The sequence below is a fragment of the Artemia sp. Qi Xiang Cuo genome, chromosome 17 (genome assembly GCF_049724085.1).
Source record: "Artemia sp. Qi Xiang Cuo chromosome 17, ASM4972408v1, whole genome shotgun sequence".
In the NCBI taxonomy this organism is placed as follows: Eukaryota; Metazoa; Arthropoda; class Branchiopoda; order Anostraca; family Artemiidae; genus Artemia; species Artemia sp. Qi Xiang Cuo.
Genome location: NC_142810.1, coordinates 38,183,319 through 38,210,275, shown reverse-complemented (window position 1 = coordinate 38,210,275; position 26,957 = coordinate 38,183,319). Strand labels below are relative to the sequence as shown.

General features: G+C 35.3%; 1 protein-coding gene across 2 annotated transcripts in view; it reads left to right on the top strand.

Moving 5' to 3' along the window:
- Window positions 1–26,173, top strand: part of Hs2st (Heparan sulfate 2-O-sulfotransferase) — a 39,120-nt gene extending 12,947 nt beyond the window's left edge. For both annotated transcript variants that reach the window (XM_089103566.1, XM_089103567.1), the window contains exons 3-7: window positions 7,808–7,893; window positions 11,353–11,491; window positions 16,292–16,389; window positions 21,571–21,728; window positions 25,228–26,173. In XM_089103566.1, coding sequence (XP_088959692.1) covers window positions 7,808–7,893; window positions 11,353–11,491; window positions 16,292–16,389; window positions 21,571–21,728; window positions 25,228–25,442 — 696 coding nt within the window. In that variant the 3' untranslated portion in view covers window positions 25,443–26,173. The remainder of the gene's footprint in view (window positions 1–7,807; window positions 7,894–11,352; window positions 11,492–16,291; window positions 16,390–21,570; window positions 21,729–25,227) is intronic.
- Window positions 26,174–26,957: the final 784 nt, after the last annotated feature.

Here is a 26,957-nt window from a genome sequence, read left to right as displayed (position 1 = left end):
TTTTTAAGGGATATCCCGGGAAGGCAGATTTTAAGTCTTTTACTCATATCTACGTGCTTTTTATCCATTTTACCATCCAAAAGTGCCATAAAACACTGGAAACGGCACTTACGGCACCACTTCCTAAGTAGAACAGTTTGGAAGCATGCAACATTACCTTTGCAATAGTTTCGGTCGATAGCCCGAAGCTGGATGTTCGTACGATCCCCTCAGATATTACTCCCCTCAAGACCCTCTTAGTAAGTTTCATAAATCGCCTAGTCATATTAAAAGTAAAAGATTATTGCGAAAACAAATTTACTAAAACTAAAAAATTTTCAACTAAACATCTACCAAAAATTAAGCTTGATTGATCAAACAGTTTTGAGTTGAACCCTCAAACTTTACTCTGTGATAAAGCCTGTGTGCTAGTTCTAATGGCGGTAGTTGAGGGGAAGGGACGTCCTTGCGCCCTTAGTTTTTGCTCTTGCCTTTTTATTGGAAAAGGCACTTGTTTCATTTAAAAAAGTTCGGGAAACAACCGAAAGTGCACTTTGTGGGAATGTGCTATCAAGTCAAATTTATAAAAAGCGATTAAATATAAATATAAGCTTTTAAATGAACCCTTAAACAGCTTTCTTTTGTTACAGTAGCCTTATAGTTTGTGCTATTCAGTAGGTGATATATATAGCCCGGTCTTCATTGTGGCTTTTTCAGGCGAAGTCGGCCGAGTAAAAACAGCTTTGTGCTCATCGAAAAATGATATAACATTTAGAGAGAGATCAACTACATTGGGTTGACAGAGTAAAGTTCAATTCACCCAATGTAGTTGACCTCTGTCCAAGTGTTATACCATTGAATGCTAATGAACCGAATCCAAGAAGGTCAAAGAGGCTAGCTTCCGCCTTTGCTTTGAAAAGAATTAGATGATTAAAAAATATGTAGTTTTATTTGATTTCGTATATAAACTTTTGTTTTAATTTTTTTCAGTTTAGTTTTACTACTGATGAAGGTCACTGTATATGTGACCGAAATATCTGGTATTTTGTGAATTTCTATACACTATCTATTAAAAAGGATTTTATTTTTATTTTGAACTTTTATTTTATTGTTTTTTTAAATTGTTTTATTAATTAATTGGATTAATTAATACTCAGTCCTTCCTTCCCCAGTAATTGATTATTAAAACTAAGAATTAAAAGCGGGGTGATGCATCCTCTCCTCTTTTTAAAACCACACTGTTCTTCTCTTAAAACTTTAGCTACTGCATATCTTAGTCTAAAAAGTACCGTCATACTAAGTAATTGTTTCATCGGCAAAGAACACCTAAGTAAAGAACGATATGGCCACAATGTGTTTTTTTTTTCTTCGACAGGCACTTCGTATTGAAGGAGTCGTCGTAGAAACTTCAAAAAGGGCTCATTCGATTGGAAATTGAAGTGGCTAGTGCCCTTTTTAATAGTCGAAAGTGATTGGAGGGCAACTAGCCACTCCCCCCACACCCATCAATACCCAATATACATCCAATCAAAAATTTGAGATCGCCATTTTGTTCAGCATAGTTGATTTCCAAACAGATAATATGATTTTCAGAAGGACCCTCCCCCACAACCCTCAGTGTGATGGTTGTAGACTATGCCCTGGGGGCAGATACGGTTTTCATAGAAAGTTTTGTCATAGAAATTTCAAAAATGACTCATTCGATTGGGCATTCAAAGGGATAGTGCCGTTTATAATTGTCAAAATTGATCGTAGGACAATTAGCCCCCACCCCCAATGCCCATCATTGTCCCAAACACATCCAATAAAAATTTTGAGATAGCCATTTTTCTCAGCGTAGTTGATGTCCAGATATAAAATATCTGTTTGAGGAGGACACTCACCCAAAACCCTCGGGGCAAGGGTTTGAAGTTATACCCTGGGGGCATATAAGGTTTTTTATAAAAGGTGTTGTCATAGAAACTCAAAGAGGGCTCATGCAATCGGAAATTCAAAGGGCTAGTGCCCTTTTCGATAGTCGAAAGTGATAGAAGGGAAACTAGCCAGCCCCCCCCCCCCCAATGCCCATCATTCTCCCAAACACATCCAATCAAAATTTTGATATAACCATTTTGTTCAGCGTAGTTGATTTCCAGATAGAAAATTTGTTTTTGAGGAAGACACTCCCCAACAGCCCTCAGGGCAAGGGTCTTAAGTTATGACCTGAGGACGTATGAGAACGATGTTGGCACAATGTACTATATATTAATTTTTTTTTTCTTTAGAGAAGGGCACTTCATATGGAAGCGGTCGTCATAGAAACGTCAAAAGGGGCTCATTTAATTGGAAATTGAGAGTTCTAGTGGCCTTTTTAATAGTCAAAAGTGATTGGAGGGCAACTAGCCCCCCCACGCCCATCATACTGCAAACACATCCAATCAAAATTTTGAGATAGCCATTCTGTTCAGCGTAGTTGATTTCCAGATAGAAAATATGTTTTTGAGGAGGACACTCCCCCACAGCCCTCGGGGCTAGGGTTTTAAGTTATACCCTGGGGCATATAAGGTTTTTATAGAAGGAGTTGTCGTAGAAACTTCAAAACAGGCTCATTCTATTGGAAATTTGATGGGCTAGTACCCTTTTTAATAGTCGAAAGTGATTGGAGGGCAACTAGCCCCCCCCCCACGCCCATCCTTCCCCCGACCACATCCAATCAAAATTTTGAGATAGCCATTGTGTTCAGCGTAGTTGATTTCCAGATAGAAAATATTTTTTTGAGGAGGATACTCCCCCTTAGCCCTCAGGGCAAGGGTTTTAAGTTATGCCGTGGGCCATATAAGGTTTTTAAAGAAAGCGTTGTCGTAGAAACTTCAAAAAGGTTCATTCGATTGGAAATTCAAAGGACTAGTGCCCTTTTTAATATTCGAAAGTGATTGGAGGGTAACTAGCCCCCCCCCCCCCACGCCCATCATTCCCCCAAACACATCAAATAAAAATTTTCAGATAATCATTTTGTTCAGCGTAGTTGATATGCAGGTAGAAAATATATTTTTGAGGAGGAAACTCCCCCACAACTCTCAGGGCAAGGATTTTAAGTTATGCACTGAGGGCATATAAGATTTTTATTGAAATCTTTGTCGTAGAAACTTGAAAAAGGGCTCATAAGATTTGAAATTCTAATGGCTAGTACCATTTTTAAACGTCAAAAGTAATTGAAAGGCAACTAACCCCCTCTTACGCGCGCCTTTTCCCAAAACACATCCAATCAAAATTTTTAGATAGCCATTTTATTCAGCTAAGTTGAAAGTTTTGGAAATTAGGTCTTTAAGGATGACGACCCCCTCCCCCACAGCCCTCAGGGCAAGGGTTGTAAGCTATGCCCTGGGGTATATAAAGTTTTTATTGAAAATGCTGTCGTAGAAACTTCAAAAGGGCTCATTCAATTGGAAATTGAAAGGGCTAGTTCCTTTTTTAATAGTTGAAAGTGATTTGATAGCGACTAACGCCCCTCTCACGCCCACCATTTTCCAAAACACATCCAATCAAAATTTTGAGATATCGATTTTGTTCAACGTAGTTGAACGTTCTGGAAATTAGGTTTTTTAGGATGATAACCCACTCAGAAACCTCAGCGCTAGGGTTGTAAGTTATGCCCTGGGGGCAAATAAGGTTTATATAGAAAGTTGTTGTATAAATCATAGGCAGCGCGATCGCGCTGCATAAGTAAAGAACGGGGACACTCGAGAACGAGATAAGAAACGGGGACTAAGTAAAGAGGAGGCACAATGTATTATTTATTAATTTTTTCCAGGGCAGGGCACTTCGTATCGAAGAAGTTGTCGGAGGAACTTCGAAATGCGATCATTCAATTGGAAATCGGAGTGGCTTGTGCCCTTTTTAATAGTCGAAAGTGATTGGAAGGCGACTAACACCCCTCTCACGCCCATCATTTCCCCAAACACATCCAATCAAAATTTTGAGATAGCCTTGTTGTTAACGTAGTTGAAAGTTCTGGAAATTCGGTCTTAGAGGATGACAACCACCCTAACAGACCTTAGGGTAAGGGTTGTAATTTATGCCCTGGGGGCATATAAGGTGTTTATAGAAAGCATTGTTATTTCCAAAAGGGCTCATTCGATTGGAAATCGAAAGGCCTAGTGCCGTTTTTAATAGTCAAAAGTGATTGGAAGGCTTGACATTTTAATAGTAAAGATCGATGTGGGTATAATGTATTATTTTTGTTGTTGTTGTTGTTTAGACCAGGGCACTTCGTATCGTGAAGTTGTCCTGGGAACTTCGAAAAGGGCTCATTCGATTGAAAATAGAAAGGGCTGATGCACTTTTTAATAGTCGAAAGTGATTTGAGGGCAACTAATCCCCCATCCACTCCCAGCCTCCTACGCCCACCCTCCCACGCCAACCCTCCCATTTCTGCTCTTAAAATGTAACCAAATCAAAATAGCGTAAGGGTATCCAAGCTATCAAAGAAAGTAAATTTTTTGCGAATGGTATCAAGTTTTCCATTTCAGGTCAACCAGAGGAGGTATGGAACTAAATTAAACAGTACTATTTGTGTCCAGATTTTTAAAAGGGTGTATGTTGTTAAAAATTGAGGAAAATTTTTTTCCAGCATACAAATAGCAGGCCAAACTATTAATTTTTTTTTTTCTCTCTGAAAAGACTATGTCAATATAAAACGAACAGAAATTAATTTAAAAAAATTTTTTCCACAAAATAAGTTTTTCAAAGAAAAGTAAAGAACTCCATTAAACAAAAAATGAGCAAAAATAAAATCAAATAATCTACGAAGCGTGAAACTACCCCAAATCAGCATCGATAAATAAATGAAACCCAAAACGATCAGAAATTACAATAATTAACCGAGTCAAACTCAAAACGAGCAGAAATTAACATAAGTTGGTCACAAAACCCCTATGCCTTCCCAAGGCCAGAACAAAATTTGCACTTTACTGAAAAAATACAAATGAATGTGCATTGTCAGTTTAATATAGATATACTGATATTAGGAATCAGAATGTTAACATTATTTGATTTATTTAAGTTATAAAAGTAAAAACATTTATTTTTTGCAAATTTTGTTCTGGCCTTGGGAAGGCACAGGGGTTTTGTGACCAACTTATGTTAATTTCTGCTCGTTTTGAGTTTGACTCGGTTAATTATTGTTATTTCTGTTTGTTTTGGGTTTCATTTATTTATCAATGCTGATTTGGGGTAGTTTCACGCTTGGTAGATTATTTGATTTTATTTTTGCTCATTTTTTGTTTAATGGAGTTCTTTACTTTTCTCTGAAAAACTTATTTTGTGGAAAAAGTTTTTTAAATTAATTCCTAAAAGTACCAAGCTAATGTCTCTGTAATTACTACGCCCAATCTTATCGCCTGTTTTATAATGGCGTTTAATCTAAGTTTTCCTAAAATCACTAGGTACTTCCTCTTTTTCAAAAATCGTATTCATGGTCTTCAATGTCATATCTCTAACTGCACATCTACCATAGCTTAATAAATCATTTACCATACTATAAGCACCCACTACCTTATTATTTATCAATCCTTTTAGTACTGCCTCTGACTCATTGCAGTTCGCTTCCAAATTTTTCATTCGTTTCTTTATCATTTCCTACAACTTTGTCACAGTAGGCCCCATTCTAACCTTTAAGTGGGACATGCTCAAACTTTCATTCTTTCTTTTGTTTATCAATTACAAGTATTCAAAACAGTCACTGTAGTTTCATTAGTCTGCTACGCACTAAATTTTCATCTGTGCTTTCTTCCACATGAAATCCATTCCTTTCGAATCCATAAAAAATCAATTCAGGAATCATTCACTGGTTTGCCTATTCGAATGGTTGCATCAGCAAACTTCGTAGATTGGTTTAAAAATCACCGATTGACATTTTAAAAGTCTTATTTAGGGGTCATTTTTCCATGTTTTTCAATGAAAGGGAATGAAAAGAACAAGGTGGGGAAAATGTCCTTCGAAATAGTGAAACTAAATTGAAAGTCACCAATGTATTTTTTTCTAAGAATGCGGTTTTACATTTTCTGTAAATGTTTACGGAGTATAATTTGTTCTTCTTGCTGTTGCAATGAATGTATCGTTTTCAATAAATTTTGAACGATTGCTTTACATTTTATAAAGTTTATAAAATTGGGGCAACTATTAAAAACAAATTCTTTTTAAGTATATATTATTCACAAACTTCTGTATTTCAGAGCCTCGGTTTCTGTTGACAAAGGTCGTCCTCCACTTACTGTTCAGTAGACCTACCAAGAACAGTTTTAAAATCACTTTCCTCAAGAATGATTCTATTTTTATTGTCAAATTGACTAATCGGCCGGTAACAGTATTTTTTCGTTTTTAAGAAAAAGTAGCTTGTTGTGATATCGGGAGAATATGGTGGGAGCTGTAAGGCTGACAGAAAGTCGAATCCCCATGCTTTGCTCACTGAAACTTCTCGTGAATTGGCTGGTGGAGTGGCATCTAGGACTCGATTGCCCCTGGAGAAGCAAACGGATACCTGAGCCAACTTTCTCCACATTTGTCTGTCCAGCCTAGGAATATTGTTGGTTTCTGGAATGTTTTTTTTCAGCTGTGAATCATACAATGCCTTATTTATTAAGAATAACTCATCAAAACTGATCTGCCAACCGGATCAGACGTCATTTTGGAATAGTTAAGGGGGCTATTTCATCTAAGGTCTAAGAAATATGTTCCATAAGCAACAGAAATTTGTACGACAAAATGACTAATAAAGGATTTTCTTCCTGTTTGGCCATCTAGATAATATTTGTCCCCCTGGGAAAAGCGTGTTTTTTTTACAATTTTGGTCTAGGCACATAGCACTAGGGAGTTGTCAACATACCATAAACGTTTTAGTGTGGTGGCTACAAGTTTAGTATAGCTCCTTGTATTTTGTTTGTTGGCGCTGATTGCTGATGATTAGAACCAAAAGAGCCCAGTGAATTTGAGCCAATCATGCATGAAATTTGCGTCAAAGAATCAAGATATATATATATAAAAAAGGGGGAAATATGTTACAATAACTTTTTTCAGGAGGCACTCCCAGAGAAACGTACTCCTTTAAAGAAAGACATTGTTTTAATTTAGTACAGTTATGTAAAGTATGTATCAACTTTTTTATTTTTTATGTAAACCTAATTTTCTCATCCCTTGCACCTCTCGGCTGATACCTCTTCTGTGACCCCTTGAACTAAAGCTCAATATTTTAACGTCCAGTTTTGTGCAATTACCAGGTCACACAGTCTTACACCAAGCAATTTGCTTCTCGGTACTTGTATGATATACTCCCTGCAGCTCAAGAAGTGAAGTTAGGTTAATCCTAATAAAATATACCTAAGTATGATAAAAAATATCATAATTTGCAAACAAACTTCAGCTATATATTTGCACATTAGGGGGGTAGGGTGGGGGTAAAATACAGTGGGTCTGCATGCAAAATGAGTTAGCTATAATTATTCTAATATTATGAAGTAAGAATTGTTTTCTGACTTCACACTGTCCAAATACTTTACTCCCGCCCCCCTAATATGCAAATATATAACCCAGATTATATATTTCCCATCTATTCTGTCAATTCTCTTGTCTTTTCTCACGCTATATTGAAAGAAACTATCGAAAGAAACCGGTTTACAGTGCGTCAATGCATGAACAACTTGAGCTGCAGGGAATATATCATACAAGTACCAGCTTCTCTTCTTCTTTAACATTCTAAACTTTTCCTTTCGTAATAAAAAATTATTACGGATATTTAATTTTTTTATTTATGACCAATTACAAAAAACTTTTAAAGTAGTCAATATTATTGCAGGTAAGATTTGCAAAGAACATTACTGAATGGACTGAAAGAAGACCTGCTTTTTACCATGGACATGTTGCATATCTAGATTTCCGAAGGTATATTCTTGGAATAATCTTTTTCAAATCGTTGATTATTTTGTATCGTTGCTTAATTTTCAGGTTTTTGTATGTATTTATTTAAAAAATTTTCTGAATTACCATACTGTCGTAGAGTAAAAAAAAAATATGTCGAGAAAATATATGCTGGCTAAGCAGCGTTTAATGAAGCCGTGTAGGGTGGAAGGGGGGGGGGGATATTCTCTCTTGTTGAGATCGTATTTTACGACTCCCTCTGGAATAATAAGATATTTAGGCTTAGATGCACATTTGTGGGTATACCATCCGACCCCCCAATCCTCCTAGAGTGTCTGAAACTTATTACTCTAAGCCTTAGTGGTGGTAGTAGTATCAGTAGTAATAGTATTGGCCATAGTGGAAGGAGTAGAAGTAGTAGTAGTAGTATGCATAATACTCTAAGCCTATCACATAGTGTGTTTTGGTTTAATTGAACATTCCCGTAGCATTTTCTAAAATTTTAAACCTATAATCACGGACCATCTTCAGTGCCTAATCAAAATAAATGGAACTAAATAACCAATATTAAAATTAAAACTAAATAACTTACGTGATATAGCAACATTTACAAGTTATAAGATATTTAAACTCCACTTATACTATACAATCTTGAACTATATCATGAAGCAATTCAACATTGTCACTTGATTCTACTATTAGCTAAATTTATGCTTTTATTTTTAGCTGGTATTTTTAAGTTTTTGGAATGAACACTTTACGGTTTTTTCTTCATCTTGGACGTATATATTTCAATACTAGTCTCGGACTTGTAACCAGCAAGCTCAAAAGTACTTTTCTGTTATTCTCAAATCATACCTTTTCCGTGAATATTGATTCTCTTAGTTTCTATAATAATACTATGAGTATTAAAAACGCACTTTGTTCTTAATCAATCCTAATTACGCCTCACATCACAAAGCAACCTTAATCCCACACCAAACAAGAACTGAAAATGATAACGGATAGACGTTTGATTTCTTTACAATTTCAACTTTGACCAAAGAGCACACCAATGAATCTAATCAGAGCGGAATATTGCGGTTTCTACCGTTCTCGTCATTAGTTCTATTTCTGTATATTTCGATTCGCCATTTCTTGAGATTTATTCTTTATGTTTTCATGGTAACTAGGCATCTTAAGATTATCTTGAGTGTGCCACTCCCTTGATAGGTGTCCTTTCTTCTCTACTGTTGAATTTTAAGACGTATGTTATACACAAGCCCACTTAGTCCTGACTGGCACCACAGTGCCGCCTATCTCTTTATGGATGTAATTTCAATCACTAGAAACTTTATTTGACTGAACTACCCTTTCTGTCCGTTTTGCCGCAAGCTTTTGATGGACACTTTTCGTTAAATTTGGGATCCAGGTTATATTGGGTAGTCATCATTGTTCTATCAGAGTTATATTTTCTTAGATTATTCTTTTGGTACTGAAATTGTCTGTTGCTATGCTCAGTCATATCTTTTTTAATTTTAAGGATTCTCTATGCAAAAGAAAAACGAATCTGTTAAATCATCTTTATTATTTAATTGATTCCAGGCGATAAACCTTAGTGACTAGAATCGAGGCTAGATTCTAATAGTAGCCTAATCAAATATCTCTTTGCAAGCCAAAATTTGTCTTCTTTTTTAGCAGGACTTTGTCTTCTGATGTAAAAGGTGGGTTTTTATTTCAATTCTGTTCAGTTGTTCATGATAAAATTCAGTAAAAAATGTTTTACTTTGGTTATCTGACAATTTTCCTGGAGCTTCTTTGAAGTTCTGAATTATATTTCTTTCCATTAAATGCTCTTTTAAATTCTGGAATAATGTATATTATATTCAAAAGATCATATTTTTGTTTGCTAATTGCAAAAAGTGAGTCCATTTTTTGCTATTAGCAAACAAAAATATGATCTTTCCTAACAAGTGTTTCCTAACAAGAAAATACGGACATCCTGATTACTGAATGCGGAAGCATGGGTTCACGACTCAATGCAGCAAAACAGTGTACATACTTATGTGACGGTTGAAAGGGACAAACGTTTTTCTGGAAAAATCCATGACGTATTTGGGAATAGCATACAGACCAGATATTGGAAGGTTTCATTTACCCATAATCAAGGAAAATATCAAGAGTATTCGGTCGTCTTACAGCAAGCTTGACATTCAGGTTTCTCCTGAACAAGAATGTTCTTACAAATGTTTACGCAGCGGTGGATCATCCTCATTTACATTTACATTTTCATTTACACCCATACCGATGGTCTGCATAGATATCTGCTGCAATAAAGAATCTTCTTCGTTTTGAGATTCTTAAATATGGTGGACTTTTTCGACCTTGTGCCATTTTCTGAAAGAAGTGCTGAAATAGCGCGTTTACACATTATGTTATTTCTACCTTTACACCTAATTTAAGCGTCCGAATCTTGATGAAGTTGTTGTTTAATGTTTTTAGTGCGGAAGTGTTCTTGCTTTCTTTATCTTTTTGTTCTATTACTCCACTTTTCTATTTCCTACGAGCGGGCAATAATAAAATGCAAGAAAAGAATAATAGGCAACGTTATAATTTCAATTATTCTAGTGCCACATTGTGCTGATAAGTGCTCATTTTGCTTGAAATTCATCTATAGTCGAATTTTGCTTCAGCAGCCGGGTTTTAAATTGCCCACTTTTCAATTGACAAATTTCTTTCTTAGGGCGAACATTTGGTTTGGTTCTGTTTTGAATGACTCGAAAAATGTGCCTCTCAAGCCGAAAAAATTGGCTTTACAAACAATAAAACCTTCCTTTTTATGCATTGTTTGGAGTGAATACTTCTTGCAATGAACCCTTAATGAATATTTCGTTAGTAATTATTGTATTATTGACCATGGCTTTGAGTAACCGTGTGGAGAAGATGATGTTTTAGATGTTTAGAAGCTTACCTGGTAACCCTTTGACCTATTTTTTTCTTTTTTTTTGGTTCTTTTGCTCCTTGTCTTTATAATGTTTTTTTTCTGTTTAGTTTTTTAGTTTTATCATTGTAGCGTAGCGTTAGTGCTATCATTTTGTCTTTGTAGCCTGTTTTATTTATTTATAGCGCTCTACTTATTTGCTTCTCTTGGTAATTGTAATTATTACATTATCTTTCACGGTAGGCATTCAAAGAAGTCTTTTTTTCGAAAGGTTTTATGAAAAGGCTTAAAAAAATGTTTTTTGAAATCAGATATCCCAGCCGGAATTTATGTAGCGCTACCTTTTGTTTGTTTTCGCATGACCACAATGTAATTTCTTTGTCATAATCCACTAAAATTTTAAATACTAAAGTAAAAAATATACTTTCTAAAATCTACATCCTGCAGTCAGCTTTGAATAGCAGTCGCTGATCATCGAAGGAAATTTTATCGTTCCAAAAATTTTATTAGTTTTTTTTTTCTTCTACAATTAATTTATGGCACATATCATTTTTATTTTTTAGGATTGGATCTAACACTAGCCCCATCTACCTCAATTTGGTGAGAAAGCCATTGGACAGGCTGATTTCATATTTCTATTTTCTCAGATATGGCGATGATTTCAGGCCTCATTTAGTGAGAAAAAAACAAGGTGATAAAATGGTTGGTACTAGTTTGTTTTCTGTCATCAAATGAACCGCTCAGAAATCAATTTGACGATATGCTTCTGTTTAGTTTTGAAATTAACATGACATTAACATGAAAGCGCTCGATTAACTCCAAGATCGTATCTACGTTATTAAAAGTATAAAATAGCTGTTAATACAAAAAAAAGACAATGCAGCAAAAAAAAACTGTTTAAAATTCAATTCAAGGGATTTTGTACACAAATAACTTAAACATATTTCTCTTACTAAAATATAAGTAAAAAATAAGAAAAAAAAATTACCGAGTACTCTGAAGAAAAGATTGGTACATCTGAATAAAAACCGGTAATATACCTTTTTATCCTTCCTCTGATTTTTTTGTGAGTGGAGTCAACCAGGTTTGGGTCCCCATTCATATATGTTAAACCGCTTCCTAAACCACTACTTTTTAAGGGGAACTACTACTACTAACAACTCATTCCAGTACCAATCTGCCTGAGGTCAACACAGCTACGCACGCTCCTCCTCCGCCCCAATATATTCAAAGCCTCCCTCTTTACACTCTCACAAGAAGTTCCTGTTTCCCTTAAATCTTTTCTTATGACATCTTCCCGCCCATTAGGCGGTGACCTGCTTTTCGTTTGGCCGTAGACGGTTACCCCACAACGACGTTCTTGGGAAATCTACCATCATTCATCCGCAGAACGTATCCTAGCCATTTCATCCTTTCTTTCATTATAGCCCTAGATCTAGATTGACCCACATTTTTCGTACTGCTTACTGTTCGAGATACGGTCAGTCAGCCCGGTACCCAGAACAATCCGTAGGCAATTTCTCTGAAAAACTTCTAGAAAATCCTTCTCCGTTTTTTGGATTGCCCAAGCTTCAGAACCATATGAGACCACTGTCATCACTGTAGCTTTTAATTTTCTAATTTTAGCAAGAAGACTTATCTTCCTATTCTTCTAAAAAAATTTAAACTGTGAAAAGACACCCTGGGCATTGGCTATTCTACTTTTAACATGTTCACTGCAACCACCGTATTTACTAATAATGCTACCTAGGTAAGTGAAGCTGTCCATTTGATCGATCATCTTGTTACCCAACATCACCACTTCACCTTCACTTATTCCTAGTCTTAGCGACTTAGTCTTCTTAAAATTAACTTTCAAATTTATTCTCGCACCCTGAACTCACAAAACCTCTAAAAATCCATTTTGCTTACATTTTTATCTAGGATGCTTAAATCCTCATCACGATCCAAGTCTAAGAGAGTTTTACTCCAATTGATTTCGTGTTCTCCCATTGCCTTTGCTGTGATTTGCTGTTCAGTGTAGCTGAGAAGCTCAATATATTGTTTTGGATACCTTTAAATCAATTTTACATCTCAGGATTTTCAATCGATAGCAACTTGACGCTCTTCCGGGCAAAATCATAGGTTGGTACCACAAAATGGCAGCAAATGCCACTTTCTCGAGGAACAATCTTTTTGGCTGAAAAGAACCCTATAATTTTTAATTGCCGTTTGAATGAGCGCTGTCTCGGATTTCTAGGACTATTAATTCGATATGATAATACATGGGAGAATAACAAACCAAATAAACGTGCATCCATTATCTTTCTTCTGAGAAAAAGAAAATGCAAATTCCACACTTTTGTAGATAGGATTTTAAATCTCAACAACAGGGTTCCATGATATGCTGAATTTGCTGGTATGATTCTCATCAAGACTGCTTGTTTTTTGGGGATGTTTCGGCCAGTTTTGGGAAATCCAGCAATTCCCCATAAATTCATATATTTTGATCAGTAACTTTAAACATAATGAAATCTATATGTTTCGTCAGCATAAAAATCCAATTCTTGTTATCGAAACTCTTTTTTGGAACTTCGGTTTCTTTTGGCCCACGTCGCTCCTTTCTTATGGTTCGTTATCAGGATATTATCTTTCTTATGGTTTGTTATCTCTTATATCAATCTACTTGAACCAGGTTAAGGTAAACTTTGCCATGAACTTTGTTCCAATGCATTCCATACACGTTGAAACAGTAACCTGGTCTTAGAAAAGAAAATTATTTTTCTCGGGAGTGAAACTGCATTAATTCATGCAGCTCAGTGGCAGTTCTGGCCTCTCTTGTGCCCGGAGCAAAATCTTGATAAATACCCCTCCCCCCACCCCCTTGTCTCCCAAAAATTTTCAGGCCAAATTCTAACAAAATTTTGATTTATTAACAAAAATTTGTTCATTTATTTAAACCGGCTTTTCTCACTCTATATGGAAAAAGATATGGAAAAAATGAAAAATTTCCGGGTTCTATTTGCCTATACTTACTGCCAACTGCGCCCTCTAATTTATTTTAATAAAAATAAAATTTCAAAAATTACAAAATGATTATACACGTTAGATTATTTATTTGAAAATTCTATGTCCCTAAAAGTTCTGTGGCCAGGGCAAGCGCCCTCTCTGTCCCCTAAAACCACCTCTTGGGCAGCACCGGTATGGATTGCCCGTCTAAGGTAACAAATCCATGATAAACTCACTGCAGTCTAGACAAATAAGTTTCGCCATAATGGTATTAACATTCTTTCGCTCGGCGAAATCTGAAACTGCAACAGTAATTTCAGGATGTCTTGAACGTGCTCTCGAGATCGAATTGTTTAGATCTTTTAAAACAGTCATCCGGAGCACTGTAGACTGTAGCGTCTTCTTTTTCCGAACATGACACATATTTGATACCGCGCGTATCGTCCCTGGCAATATGCGTCATAACCTTTGTTCAGTTTCGATAAGCTCATCGTGATGTGTATATCGGAAACAACTGTCATTGCGCGTGCGTGAATGCGTAGTATGAATCTTGTCTTGTTATAAATATGTGTCACATATTATTAATGGAGAGTATAGCCTTTGCCAATATTGTATATTCTGTCTACTGTGGTCCGGAGTGTTTGACCTTTATTACATGATAATGCTCCTGCGTCTGCAAATCGTTGAAGTTTACACAGTCTATATATCCAAGGGATTTATAAACTTGTAATATATTCACAACGGATAGCATTTGACTATTTGTTTTTAGAGCACTTTTGACAAAGTACCTATACGGAATACTTTAAACGTACTTTAAAACGACTGTTAAACTATGTCACTAAAATTTTTCACCTCTGCTGATAACCTGATTGCTGCTTCAAACCATCAACCCTCTTATCCTTTACCTCAATTTGTTACTGGTCATTGTTGCTTAAATTCATTCCTCTTCCAAATTTCAAATTAAATTTTCCAAATTGCTTGTGTGTTGTTGAAGAAACAGTAGAACATGTATTATCAGAATATCCAATGTATATGTGTCCTAGGCTGGATCTAAATTTAAATCTGAATTGCAATTATAATGATTTCTCTTCTGATTTAAGTATTATATGGTATAATAGAGATGTCTGTATTTTGTTTATGAATTTCACTTTGCAAATTAAGCGTTTTTTCCTTGATTTGATATTCTAATTTAGCTAGTAGAACGTGTATTTAGTTGTCTTTTTTTTTTTTTTTTTTTTTTTTTTTTTCTCATTTATTTTGTTTGTCTTGGCTATAGTTGATTTATTTCAGGGAAATGCTCCTTTAGTGAGTTTAATTGCTCAATAGATTCATTAAGCATCAGTATAATCTTACTGAATTTATGCATCTAACTTCTTGCTGTCGAAGTACGCAGGTTTTTGAGAACAGATGAAATCCTCAATTTAAAATGCAATTTGAATATATTGGGAGGGTGTAGAGAGTGAAGCTTTGAAGGAATTTGTGTGAACTTGTTTGCCTAATGTACTCAAATGAATTGTTTTTAATAGTAGCAGTATTTTGGCAGAACACATTACGAAGCGATTTAGTGAGCAAGTTACTGTGTATGTGTGCGAATATTTGTTTATTTTTTTAAATGCAAAAAACCTGTATGTTTTTCTCTTAATGGCTATATCTTTGCGATTGTATTATGATTATGCATCATTAGTTATTAGTGCATTATTATTGCAGTTATTAGTTATCAGACCACCTTCTTTACTAACGACTGTGGCTGGCGAGCCAAGCTTAATAATAGCTTGGCGAGCCAAGCTATAATGCCACAACCTTAAAAATCTAATTTTTCTTTTGGATGGTTGTACATTCTAAAATGTGGTTTAAACCTATGTGGCAAACAAATTTTATTGATTTGAGTGAATGTACATAACCTGTCTTACATGCTCTTTGACTTTCACAGTTGAGCCAAATCGATTCGCTCCAGTTTTTGGTTTTTAAGGCTTTAGTGTTTGAAGCTTTATACTGACTATTAACTTTGTAGTTCAGAGTGAAATTTCCTTACAAAATAAGGATTGATACCCCCCTCTAAAAAACACAACAACAAAAAAGACACACACACGTTCTACTGATTCAATTTTCAATTCTTTTTCACCCGTCCATTCACTCATTTCCATACTAGAATTTTTTGAAATTTACAAAAAAGTCCTGGATTTTTGTCGGCTAAAATTTGGGTATTAACGTCAATTTCAACAATAAATTTTCATTTTGAAGTATTTGTATTGATTTGTTAAGCCCTTCTATCAAATGATTAAAACCAACAATCTACCTTCTTCCTCTGTTTTCCCAGTCTTCTGTATATGAAGCCAAACTTGTTTCCCTTCTTAAAAGTTTCACTTATATTGTCGCAACGCAGTTATTAAAATTTAGGAAAATGAAAAAAAAATCAAATTCTTTAAGAGTATTTTTTTAGATACGTAGCACATTCTGCCTGTCGATAGTTGTAATTTCTCGATCTCTTTGTCTTAATTTTTTTTTCTTTTGTAGACGTTTGATGAATGTGTAAACCAATCACTGCAAGATTGTGACCCTGTAAACTTGTGGTTGCAAATACCATTTTTTTGCGGACATGCAGCGCAATGCTGGTGAGTTCTCTATAATCTTTGGAAATTCAGACAACCATGGAGGGGGATAATTTGTCAAATTTGGTTACATTTGAGTGCATGATTGTACACAGGGACTTTGGTGTTAAAGTTGAGTACAATGTTTCGGGTCACAATGGATTACAATTAATGGATACAATTATTCTAAACTGAAAAAAAGTCGTTCGGAAAATTTCTTAAAGCAACATTTTAGGGTGAATTGGCTACTAGCTTTTTGGGATTACAATCAGGGGTGCCAATTCACAAAACTTTAGGGGGGGGGGGTTAATTTTCAATTAAAATACCAAAAACAGTATTGTTCAGTGGTAGTAAAGAAGACGTATTTCTTAGAACCTAGGGTCAATTGCCCTCTTCTTATGCTGCCCTCCTAATTGGCACCCCTGGGCATAATCAATGAAGCTCCTTGCCCTTATGCAGCAAAATATTCTTAAATCTCTCCTGACTTACGTCTTCTGGATACAATGCAGGAATATTGTCATTTTGTCGAGGTAGTTGAGGGGGGGGGGGTCTAAGAAATCTGGTGACTCTCTGAATACCCTGAGCTCGTAACACCCTTGATCTCGTAGTCAAAACACTCACATTGGAAAGCTTTGATGAAATACTTATCGATAAATAATTAGATTCATATGAGTGTGTAGCGAAAATGTGTCAGCAAGGTTATCTTCAGATTCTCAAAATAGTCAAATAACAAAACGAGTGCTATGTGTTTTTTGCATGCAAAGTATCTTTGTGTGCAAGCTTTTGATCCTGCGTGACTGCCAATTATCATGTCTATGATACGATTTAATAAATTTGACTCCATATGATAAAACTGTAGCCAAGACCGTACCCAGAGGGGGGGTTAGGGGGGTTTGAACTCCCCCCCCGAATTTTTTTTTGAGTTTTTTTGTATAGCCCCCCCCCCAAAAAAAATCTTTGAGTAACCCCCCCCCCCCCGGAAAAATCCTTGGTTAGGCCTTGACTGTAGCTAATATTAGTAGAGTCCTATGTTCCATTTCTATAGCACTATGTTCCTTCCTATGCTATTCTGGGGGTTTATGTTCCTTCCTATGCTATTCTGAGGGTTTATGTTCCTTCCTATGCTATTCTGGGGGTTTATAGTCCTTTCTGCGCAATTCTGTGGGTTTTTGTTCCTTACTGTGCTATTCTGGGAGTTTATGTTCCCTTACGTGCTATTCTGAGGGTTTATGTTCCTTCCTATGCTATTCTAAGGGTTTATGTTCCCTCCCATGCTATTCTAAGGGTTTATGTTCCTTGGCACCTTTGAGAAAAAGGGTTAAAGTGATTAGCAATTACGAGCGGGGATTCCCCGCTGTTTTTTTTTAAATCGAAAACTAGAGATTGTCAAAGAGATTGTCAAATTGCGTATTTAGGAATTGTTTTGATTGACATTTTTGCAAAAAGGGATAAGGAATTCGCAAATTGGACACTATGAACGATATTAATTAATGTTTTGAATAATAGGAGGGTGATTGATTCTAATTAGTGATTGAATAATTTTTAACAAAAAATCGGCTGAAAAGGATTTTGTGGAAAATGGGTTAATTGTGCTCCGTATAATACACAAGTGATGTTTGGAAAGTGTTGTCAACTGTTCCCAGACTCCGTGTGGTTTTTCTTTACTTAGTGCTCATTAAAAACGAAATTTTTGTGTTAAATAAGTAGTTCTTGTATCTTTTAAAAGAGCTTGCATCTTTTAAAAGAGCTTTAAGGGGTTTGAGAGACTCGGTTGCCTGATTCCGTGTGGTTTTTCTTTACTTAGTGCCCATTAAAAACGAAATTTTTGTGTTAAATAAGAAGTTCTTGTATCTTTTAAAAGAGCTTTACGGGGTTTGAGAGACTCTGTTGCCTGATTCCGTGTGGTTTTTCTTTACTTGGTGCCCATTAAAAACGAAATTTTTGTGTTAAATAAGTAGTTCTTGTATCTTTTAAAAGAGCTTTACGGGGTTTGAGAGATTCTGTTGCCTGATTCCGTGTGGTTTTTCTTTACTTGGTGCCCATTAATAACGAAATTTTTGTGTTAAATAAGTAGTTCTTGTATCTTTTAAAAGAGCTTTACGGGGTTTGAGAGACTCTGTTGCCTGATTCCGTGTGGTTTTTCTATACTTGGTGCCCAATAAAAACGAAATTTTTGTGTTAATTAAGTAGTTCTTGTATCTGTTAAAAGAGCTTTACGGCGTTTGAGAGACTCGGTTGCCTGATTCCGTGTGGTTTTTCTTTACTTGGTGCCCATTAAAAACTAAATTTTTGTGTTATATAAGTAGTTATTGTATCTTTTAAAATATCTTTAAGGTATTTGAGAGACTAGTTTGCATGATTCCTTGTGGTTTTTATTTACTTTGTGCTCATTAAAAACGAAATTTTTTTGTTAAATAAGTAGTTCTTGTATCTTTTAAAAGAGCTTTACGGGGTTTGAGAGACTCTGTTGCCTGATTCCGTGTGGTTTTTCTTTACTTGGTGCCCATTAGCTACTTATTTAAGACAAATATTTCTAAATTATTGTGTACCAAGTATAGAAAAACCACAAAGGTTCCGGCAAGAGACTGTCTCTAATCCCGTTAAGCTATTTTATCAGGTAAAAGTACTACTAATTTACCACAAAAATTTCGTTTTTAATGGGAACTCAGTAAAGAAAACCACACGGAATCGGCAACCGAGTCTCTCAAACCCCGTAAAGCTCTTTTAAAAGATACAAGAACTACTTATTTAACACACAAATTTCGTTATTAATGGGCACCAAGAAAAGAAAAACCACACGGAATCAGGCAACAGAGTCTCTCAAACCCCGTAAAACTCTTTTAAAAGATACAAGAACTACTTATTTAACACAAAAATTTCGTTTTTAATGGGCACCAAGTAAAGAAAAACCACACGGAAACAGCCAATAGAGTCTCTCAAACCCCGTAAAGCTCTTTTAAAAGATGCAAGAACTACTTATTTAACACAAAAATTTCGTTTTTAATGGGCACCAAGTAATGGAAAACCACACGGAATCAGGCAACCGAGTCTCTCAAACCCCGTAAAGCTCTTTTAAAAGATGCAAGAACTACTTATTTAACACAAAAATTTCGTTTTTAATGTGTACCAAGTAAAGAAAAACCACACGGAATCAGGCACCAGAGTCTCTCAAACACCTTAAAGCTCTTTTAAAAGATACAAGAACTACTTATTTAACACAAAAATTTTGTTTTTAATGGACAGCAAGTAAAGAAAAACAACACGGAATCAGGCAACCGAGTCTCTATAACCCCGTAAAGCTCTTTTAAAAGATACAAGAACTACTTATTTAACACAAAAATTTCGTTTTTAATGGGCACCAAGTAAAGAAAAACCACACGGAATCAGGCAACCGAGTCTCTCAAACACCGTAAAGCTCTTTTAAAAGATCCAAGAACTACTTATTTAACACAAAAATTTCATTTTTAATGAGCACCAAGTAAAGAAAAACCACTGGGAATCAGGCAACCGAGTCTCTCAAACCCCGTAAAGCTCTTTTAAAAGATACAAGAACTACTTATTTAACACAAAATTTTTGTTTTTAATGGACAGCAAGTAAAGAAAAACCACACGGAATCAGGCAACCGAGTCTCTTAAACCCCGTAAAGCTCTTTTAAAAGATACAAGAACTACTTATTTAACACAAAAATTTCGTTTTTAATGGGCACCAAGTAAAGAAAAACCACACGGAATCAGGCAACCGCGTATTTCAAACCCCTTAAAACTCTTTCAAAATATACAATAACTACTTATTTAACACAAAAATTTCGTTTTTAATGGGCACCAAGTAAAGAAAAACCTCACGGAATCAGGCAACCTAGTCTCTCAAACCCTGTAAAGCTCTTTTAAAAGGCACCAAGTAAAGAAAAACCACACGGAATCAGGCAACCGAGTTTCTCAAACTCCTTAAAGCTCTTTTAAAAGATACAAGAACTACTTATTTAACACAAAAATTTCGTTTTTAATGAGCACTAAGTAAAGAAAAACCACACGGAATCAGGCAACAGTTGACAACACTGTCCAAACATCACTTGTGTATTATACAGTACACAATCATCCCATCTCCCCCAAAACACTTTTCAGCCATTTCTTGTTAAAAATTATCCAATCACTAATTAGAATCAATCACCCTCCTATTATTCAAAACATTAATTAATATCGTTCATAGTGTCCAATTTGCGAATTCCTTATCCCTTTTTGCAAAAATGTCAATCAAAACAATTCCTAAATACGCAATTTGACAATCTCTTTGACAATCTCTAGTTTTCGATTTAAAAAAAAAACAGCGGGGAATCCCCGCTCGTAATTGCTAATCACTTTAACCCTTTTTCTCAAAGGTGCCAAGGAACATAAACCCTTAGAATAGCATAGGAAGGAACATAAGCTCCTAGAATAGCATAGGAAGGAACATAAGCTCTCAGAATAGCATGGGAAGGAACATAAACCCCCAGAATATCACGGGAGGGAATAAAAAGCATCAGAATTGCACAGGAAGGAATATAAACCCCCAGAATAGCATAGGAAGGAACATAAACCCTCAGAATAGCATAGGAAGGAACATAAACCCCCAGAATAGCATAGGAAGGAACATAGTGCTATAGAAATGGAACATAGGACTCTACTAATATTTTCTAGGATTGTCGTGCTTTTTTTTTCTTTTTTTTTTCGGAAATAACTATTGTTGCTGGTGCTATGAAATTGAGTTTTTGATAATAGGTTTTTTTTATTAGTGTCACCTATTTGATTTAACTCTACGCGTTGACTAGGATCCTTAGATTCTCTAGAATACCTGCATACATGAAAGGTTGTTAATAGGAAAGGAGATATTTCCAAGTTTTGCCCAAAGTCTCTCTCTCTCTCTCTCTCTCTCTCTCTCTCTCTCTCTCTCTCTCTCTCTCTCTCTCTCTCTCTCTCTCTCTCTCTCTCTCTCTCTCTCTCTCTCTCTCTCTCTCTCTCTCTCTCTCTCTCTCTCTCTCTCTCTCTCTCTCTCTCTCTCTCTCTCTCTTTCTTTGTCTCTCTCTTGCTTTTATTTGGTGTACGTTTTAGGCATTAACTTGATTTCCTATCTAGTTCCGTATCTACAGTTAATTACGTATTCTATCATTGGTTATAAATAACTCAATAATTATCTCTTGCTGACTATCTTAATATTTATTTGTATTAAAGGGAGCCAGAAAGTGACTGGGCCTTAGAGGAAGCAAAACGAAACTTGGCGGAAAAGTATTTCCTTGTTGGCATTACAGAAGAAATGGAAAGCTTCATAGAAATACTGGAGTTTTCATATCCAAATATATTTAAAGGTGCTTTAAATAAATTTAGAACGAGTAAGTTATGTTTTTATTTCGTTTAGTTTAATATCAAATTGCTTTCCTTTGTTCTTTTCTTTTCCTTTGCTCTTTGTTCAACGTATAGAACGAATAATTGTAGAAAGTCGGGGAAAGCACTCATTCAGCTGTGAGTTGAAAATTCTAGTATCTTTTTTAAGGGATAAAACAAATCAGTGAGTAGCCAATCACCCTTACGACACCCTTTTTGCTACCGGTTGACACTGTAAATCCCACACGCCATCGGGTAAAAATTCAAAAATAAGTCATTTAATCAAGATGGTAATAAGGTCCCAAAATTTGCTTCTTAACCCATTTGAAACAACGGCTCTGTAAGTTCGCTTTAAAGGGTAGGTAGACATATTATATTTTGTATAAAATAGGATTATGCAAGTGTGCTGGTCCGCATAAATAATGGGTGCCGATGCCTGCGACTGCTCCACCTCCCACTGCAGCTAAATAGACCGGTTGCAGGAATCATTTAACGAGTGGTCCAAAGATTTTGGGATGACTGTCCAAGTCAAAACATAACACTATTGACCGGTAGTTCAGGAATCATTTAAGGAGTGGTCCAAAGATTTTGGGATGACTGCTCAAAATATGACAACGACGTTTTTTACAATAAAACATGACAAAGATGTATATTATAGCGAACGGTAGAGTTGTTGTAACTTATCAAAATTACGATTGTGCAGAGGTATCCGTTTTAATGCCTGCAGAGATCTAGGTCCCAAGCCTCCTCTCTCGTTCCTGTTCCTGCTTCATAAGTATAGACATGTTAGATTTCTTTTGTATGTTTTATTGTTCGGGGAATGTTTTGGGAATGGTCTTAAATTGTCGGATAGCTGACGTAAATCAAAACACAGTAAGTACGCATATCTCAAATGCAAAGCGACTCCTCAACTATGAGAGAAGACCGTTCAAAGAAATAAGGGTTCTATAGAAATAAGGGTTCTAGTCGTTTACCCCCCCCCCCCCGGCGATTACCTCCCACCCCCTGGAAAATACCCCCACGGAAAATGACTACTCAAACCATGACAAACACGTATATTATAGCGAACGGTAGAGTTGTTGTAACTTATCAAAATTAGGATTGTACAGAGGTATCCGTTTTAATGCATGCAGAGATCTAGGTCCCAAGCCTCCTCTCTTGTTCCTGTTCCTGCTTCATAAATATAGACATTTTAGATTTTTTCGATGTTTTATTGTTCGGAGAATATTTTGGGAATGGTCTTAATTTGTTGGATAGGTGACGTAAACCATAACACTGTAAGTGCACATATCTCAAATGCAAAGCGAAAAGAAATTGTAATTCCCTCTATTATAGTATTGTGATATTAACTTTCTCATACCTTCTTTAAGACTGGTTCCATCTGTTCTTTGCTAAAGACAATAATTTAATTTGAGTAATTTTATCTTCTTTTATGATGTTAGCAACCTCTCCAAATCTCTAAAGCCTAGAGTTTATTTGCGCAATGGACTCCCAAACGGAGTCAGGGGGGTCACAAAGATGACCCCAAAGCCTCAAATGGTATTTAATGTAGATTTCAACACATCTGGTTTAGTGAGAAATGTCGGAATGTAGAAAAATGTCGTTTTTAGGGAAACTTGAAAAAAGCACTCACTGGAGCCACAAAATATGCAAATAAACAATTCTTTATAGATACACTATAGAAAAATCAGAGTAGGCATAGGTTTTCGATCTTTATGGTAAAAGGGCCTGAGATTCGGTCCTTAGGCCTAAGGGCGGATATATCTATTTAGAAATATGCATTCCAAAGGTTTTCAGCCTGTTTTATTTAAGGGTATTTATTGTAGTCCTGGAGCCTATGCCCCTAAAACAGCACCTCTCCATCTCCCAAATTCGTGCATATCATATCACCCTTGTTGTACCATTTTCACGGTTGATAATCCAGTTTTTGTTTAGGGAACGGTTTCTCATAATTAAGTTTTAAATATAAAAAATTCTCACAGTTGCAGTATGACAGTTCTCAGTCCAAGTAAGATTTTTTTTTTCTTCTCAAGAGTTGGGTGTTGTAGCTCATACCCTCTCAAAATAATTTCAAAGTCATAGACATAAACACGTTCTTCTACTTTCAACTCATGATAAAAATGGGATTGTAAGGAAATCTCTGAAAATAGTCAACTGCTAATCATTAAATAGCAATAATTTTCCAATATACTTGTCCTAAGCCACACACCCTAAAAGATGTTTTATTTCCATTAAAACTGGTCCACAACCGTTTTGGAGCTTGTTGATTACAAATTTGAGGTTAATAGCTCAATTTAGAAAACACAACTAAAATAGTTTAAACAAGTATTTCGCAAATAGTGTTTGATTTTCATGAAAAACGGCAAAAAAGAAATACTCACTTTGTTGATTACAAATCCTAGGCTGATCTTTCATCCTGTTAAAATCAGAGTTACACAAAGATTTTCAATTTGCATAGCTCCAGGGTATTTGTTTGGTCAAAATAAAGAAACAGAATAAATAACTTTTAAGTACCATATTAGGCACTGGCTAAAATATGATTTTGTCAGGATTTTAAATTCGAAGGAGACTTAAAACTTCAGGTTTCGGTTTTTGACGACGGTATTTCCGTTCGGGGATTTATTTTCGACTTGTGGCCATACTTCGAAGGTTAATATGTAAATCACACCATAAGTTTGGTTTTGTAAAACTAACGTTTTTGCATTTTACATTAGTTCTATTCAGACGAATTTATAAGAAGTCCATAGATATAGGTATTAGTATATAGGCACTCTGAGCTCTTGAAAAGCTCTACGAAGTTTTAGTGTCCCTCTAACGGTGTTGGCAAAACGCAGGATAGGGATGCATCAGTGCTAACCAAACTAAAATGAGATTTTTTGCGATTTTTTAGATGTAGGAATGAAAACCCCCTGACCATGGTAGCTGTAATAGCAATCCTTTATTTATTTCCGCTACCATTTTCAAGGGGTTTCAAGCTCTTTTCGGAAATTTCTATAAACCCATTTTTACTAAATTTTTTACTTTGAAGCTAAACATTGGTAATAGTTGCCATTCCTGCGTCGATGTCAAATGACAATTATACCCGCATAAAAAAATGACAAATTTTTTATTTGTCAATATCAAATGCGCAATGTCAAATGACGAACCCGCATAAAAAATCCTACATCTTATGGATCCATAAACGTAAAAAAGTTTAAGAAAGTGAAAACAAATATGTTTTTTTTTTAATTATATTCCTTAATTTAACTTTTGGTAACAACGCGAAAAAATCAGTGGCAATACTTTTACTGTTGCTGCATCGGATGTTAAAAAATTTTGTTCGAGCTTCGACAAAGTACTCGACCAAATGCTGTTTCCTTCGAAAATAAATTCTCATTTCAAATTATGAAATAAAATGCTAAAGTAACTAAAATGATAAGTTTTTTTTTATTTAGAATGCCTGCTACAAACCTTCCGCAAAAACCTATCTGAATCTAATCTATAAATCTATATCTGAATCTTTTTCAGGTAACAAAACCCATCTTCGACGCACGAATAAAAAAGTGCTTCCTTCATCAAAAACACTGCAAAAAATACAAGAATCGAAAATATGGCAAATGGAAAATGAATTCTACGAGTTTGCTGCCAGTAATTTTTACCGTGTACGAAAGAAAATGAAGGAAAGTTTGGTCGATGGTAAACCAGAGCAGAAGTTTTTCTATGAGAAAGTTAGACCAAAATAATGCTATATTGCTCCATACATTAATGAACATACAGATGTGGCACTTTCTGTCTTCTCTTATAGACAGTATATTTAACAGCTTTTGGTTTACAATATAAAGTGTGTTTTAAATAGCTTGAAGATCCATATTTTCATTCGATGGAAAAAAATGAAAAGGAAGGAAAGTTTAGTAGGCTAAATGATAAACCAGAGCAGAAGTTTTTCTATGAGGAAATTAGACAAAAATAAAGCTATCCTCATTGTAATGAGGATAGCTCATAACAAAAAAAAACCACAGATGGGGTAGATTTGTGTTTCTTATTGATAGTGTGTTTAATACCGATTGATTTAGAGTATTAACTATCCTTAAATTATATTGGAGACCATTACCTGATTCAGTGGCAAGAAAATCATTTTGCAACATTTATTCGATTATGTTCTCATATTTATATTCATTAATGTATAATCATATTGTCTTTTTTTAGTTGATATCCTTTTGTTTTATCAAGCACTATGATGTGGTTATTAATATTACGATTTTAATCAAGGATTTAATTCAGCTAAAGAAGGTTTTTTTTTGTCATGAAATTCAATACATTGGATTCGTGAAAATCTCTGTAGTATCGGCACTAATATAATATTTATTAGTTTATTTTTCCATATCCAGCAATGTTTGGATTTATCTTTTTCTTTAGTTTTTTGTATTAGTTGTAAGCAAAAATACAAGTTTTTAGTAAAACTAGTGATTTTTTACTCTGAAGAGCTTAGGGATGAATTGCTCTGCTGAAATTGTGTATTCCTCGGGGTTTCAGACCTTTTTCTGCTCAGGTAAAAGCTTGGACTTTCAATTCTCTCCTTAATCGACCGAAACTCAGGCCTCAGGACTTTCCTCCTTGTTCTTTCTGTGACATCATTGCCAGCCAGTGTTCAGCATTTGGGCCCTCAAGATCAAGTAGGGTGTTTCGCAGGTCAAGGTTCACCTGGTAAAATACAAACGATGTTCCATTGTAGCCAGTCTAATAGAACTGGCTGTTAAGGAAAATTTTTCATTTGTAGCCGATTCAGGAATGGTAACTATCATCTCGATTAGTCTTAATTGTAAAATGTTATTTTGAAAACAAATTCATTGGAATTTCAAAAAATAGGTTAAAACCCCTGAAAATGGCATAGGATCGAAACAAAAAGTAAATCATTGGAGTCTCCGTGGCTGAAAACTTTATACAGGAGACTTACAGTCCCTTGGCTTGAACAACAAGGAAAATAACTTTTTTGAATGGGTAGCACTTTCGTGTTCTCTTTTTTTCATTTTATTTTTCTCCATATATAGCGGGGTACTGGAAAATTATAGAGAGCAGTTTAAGGGCTCATATTAAAGAAATTGCCATTTGAACTAATAAAATTGAATGTAAGAAATTAAAGCCTTTTTCTGACAAAAATACTTCATATATATATATATATATACAAGATGGTGAACGTCGTAATACTCGCAGATTACAACCATAAGTGACGTTATCACAAAACTATAATGGCAGTATGA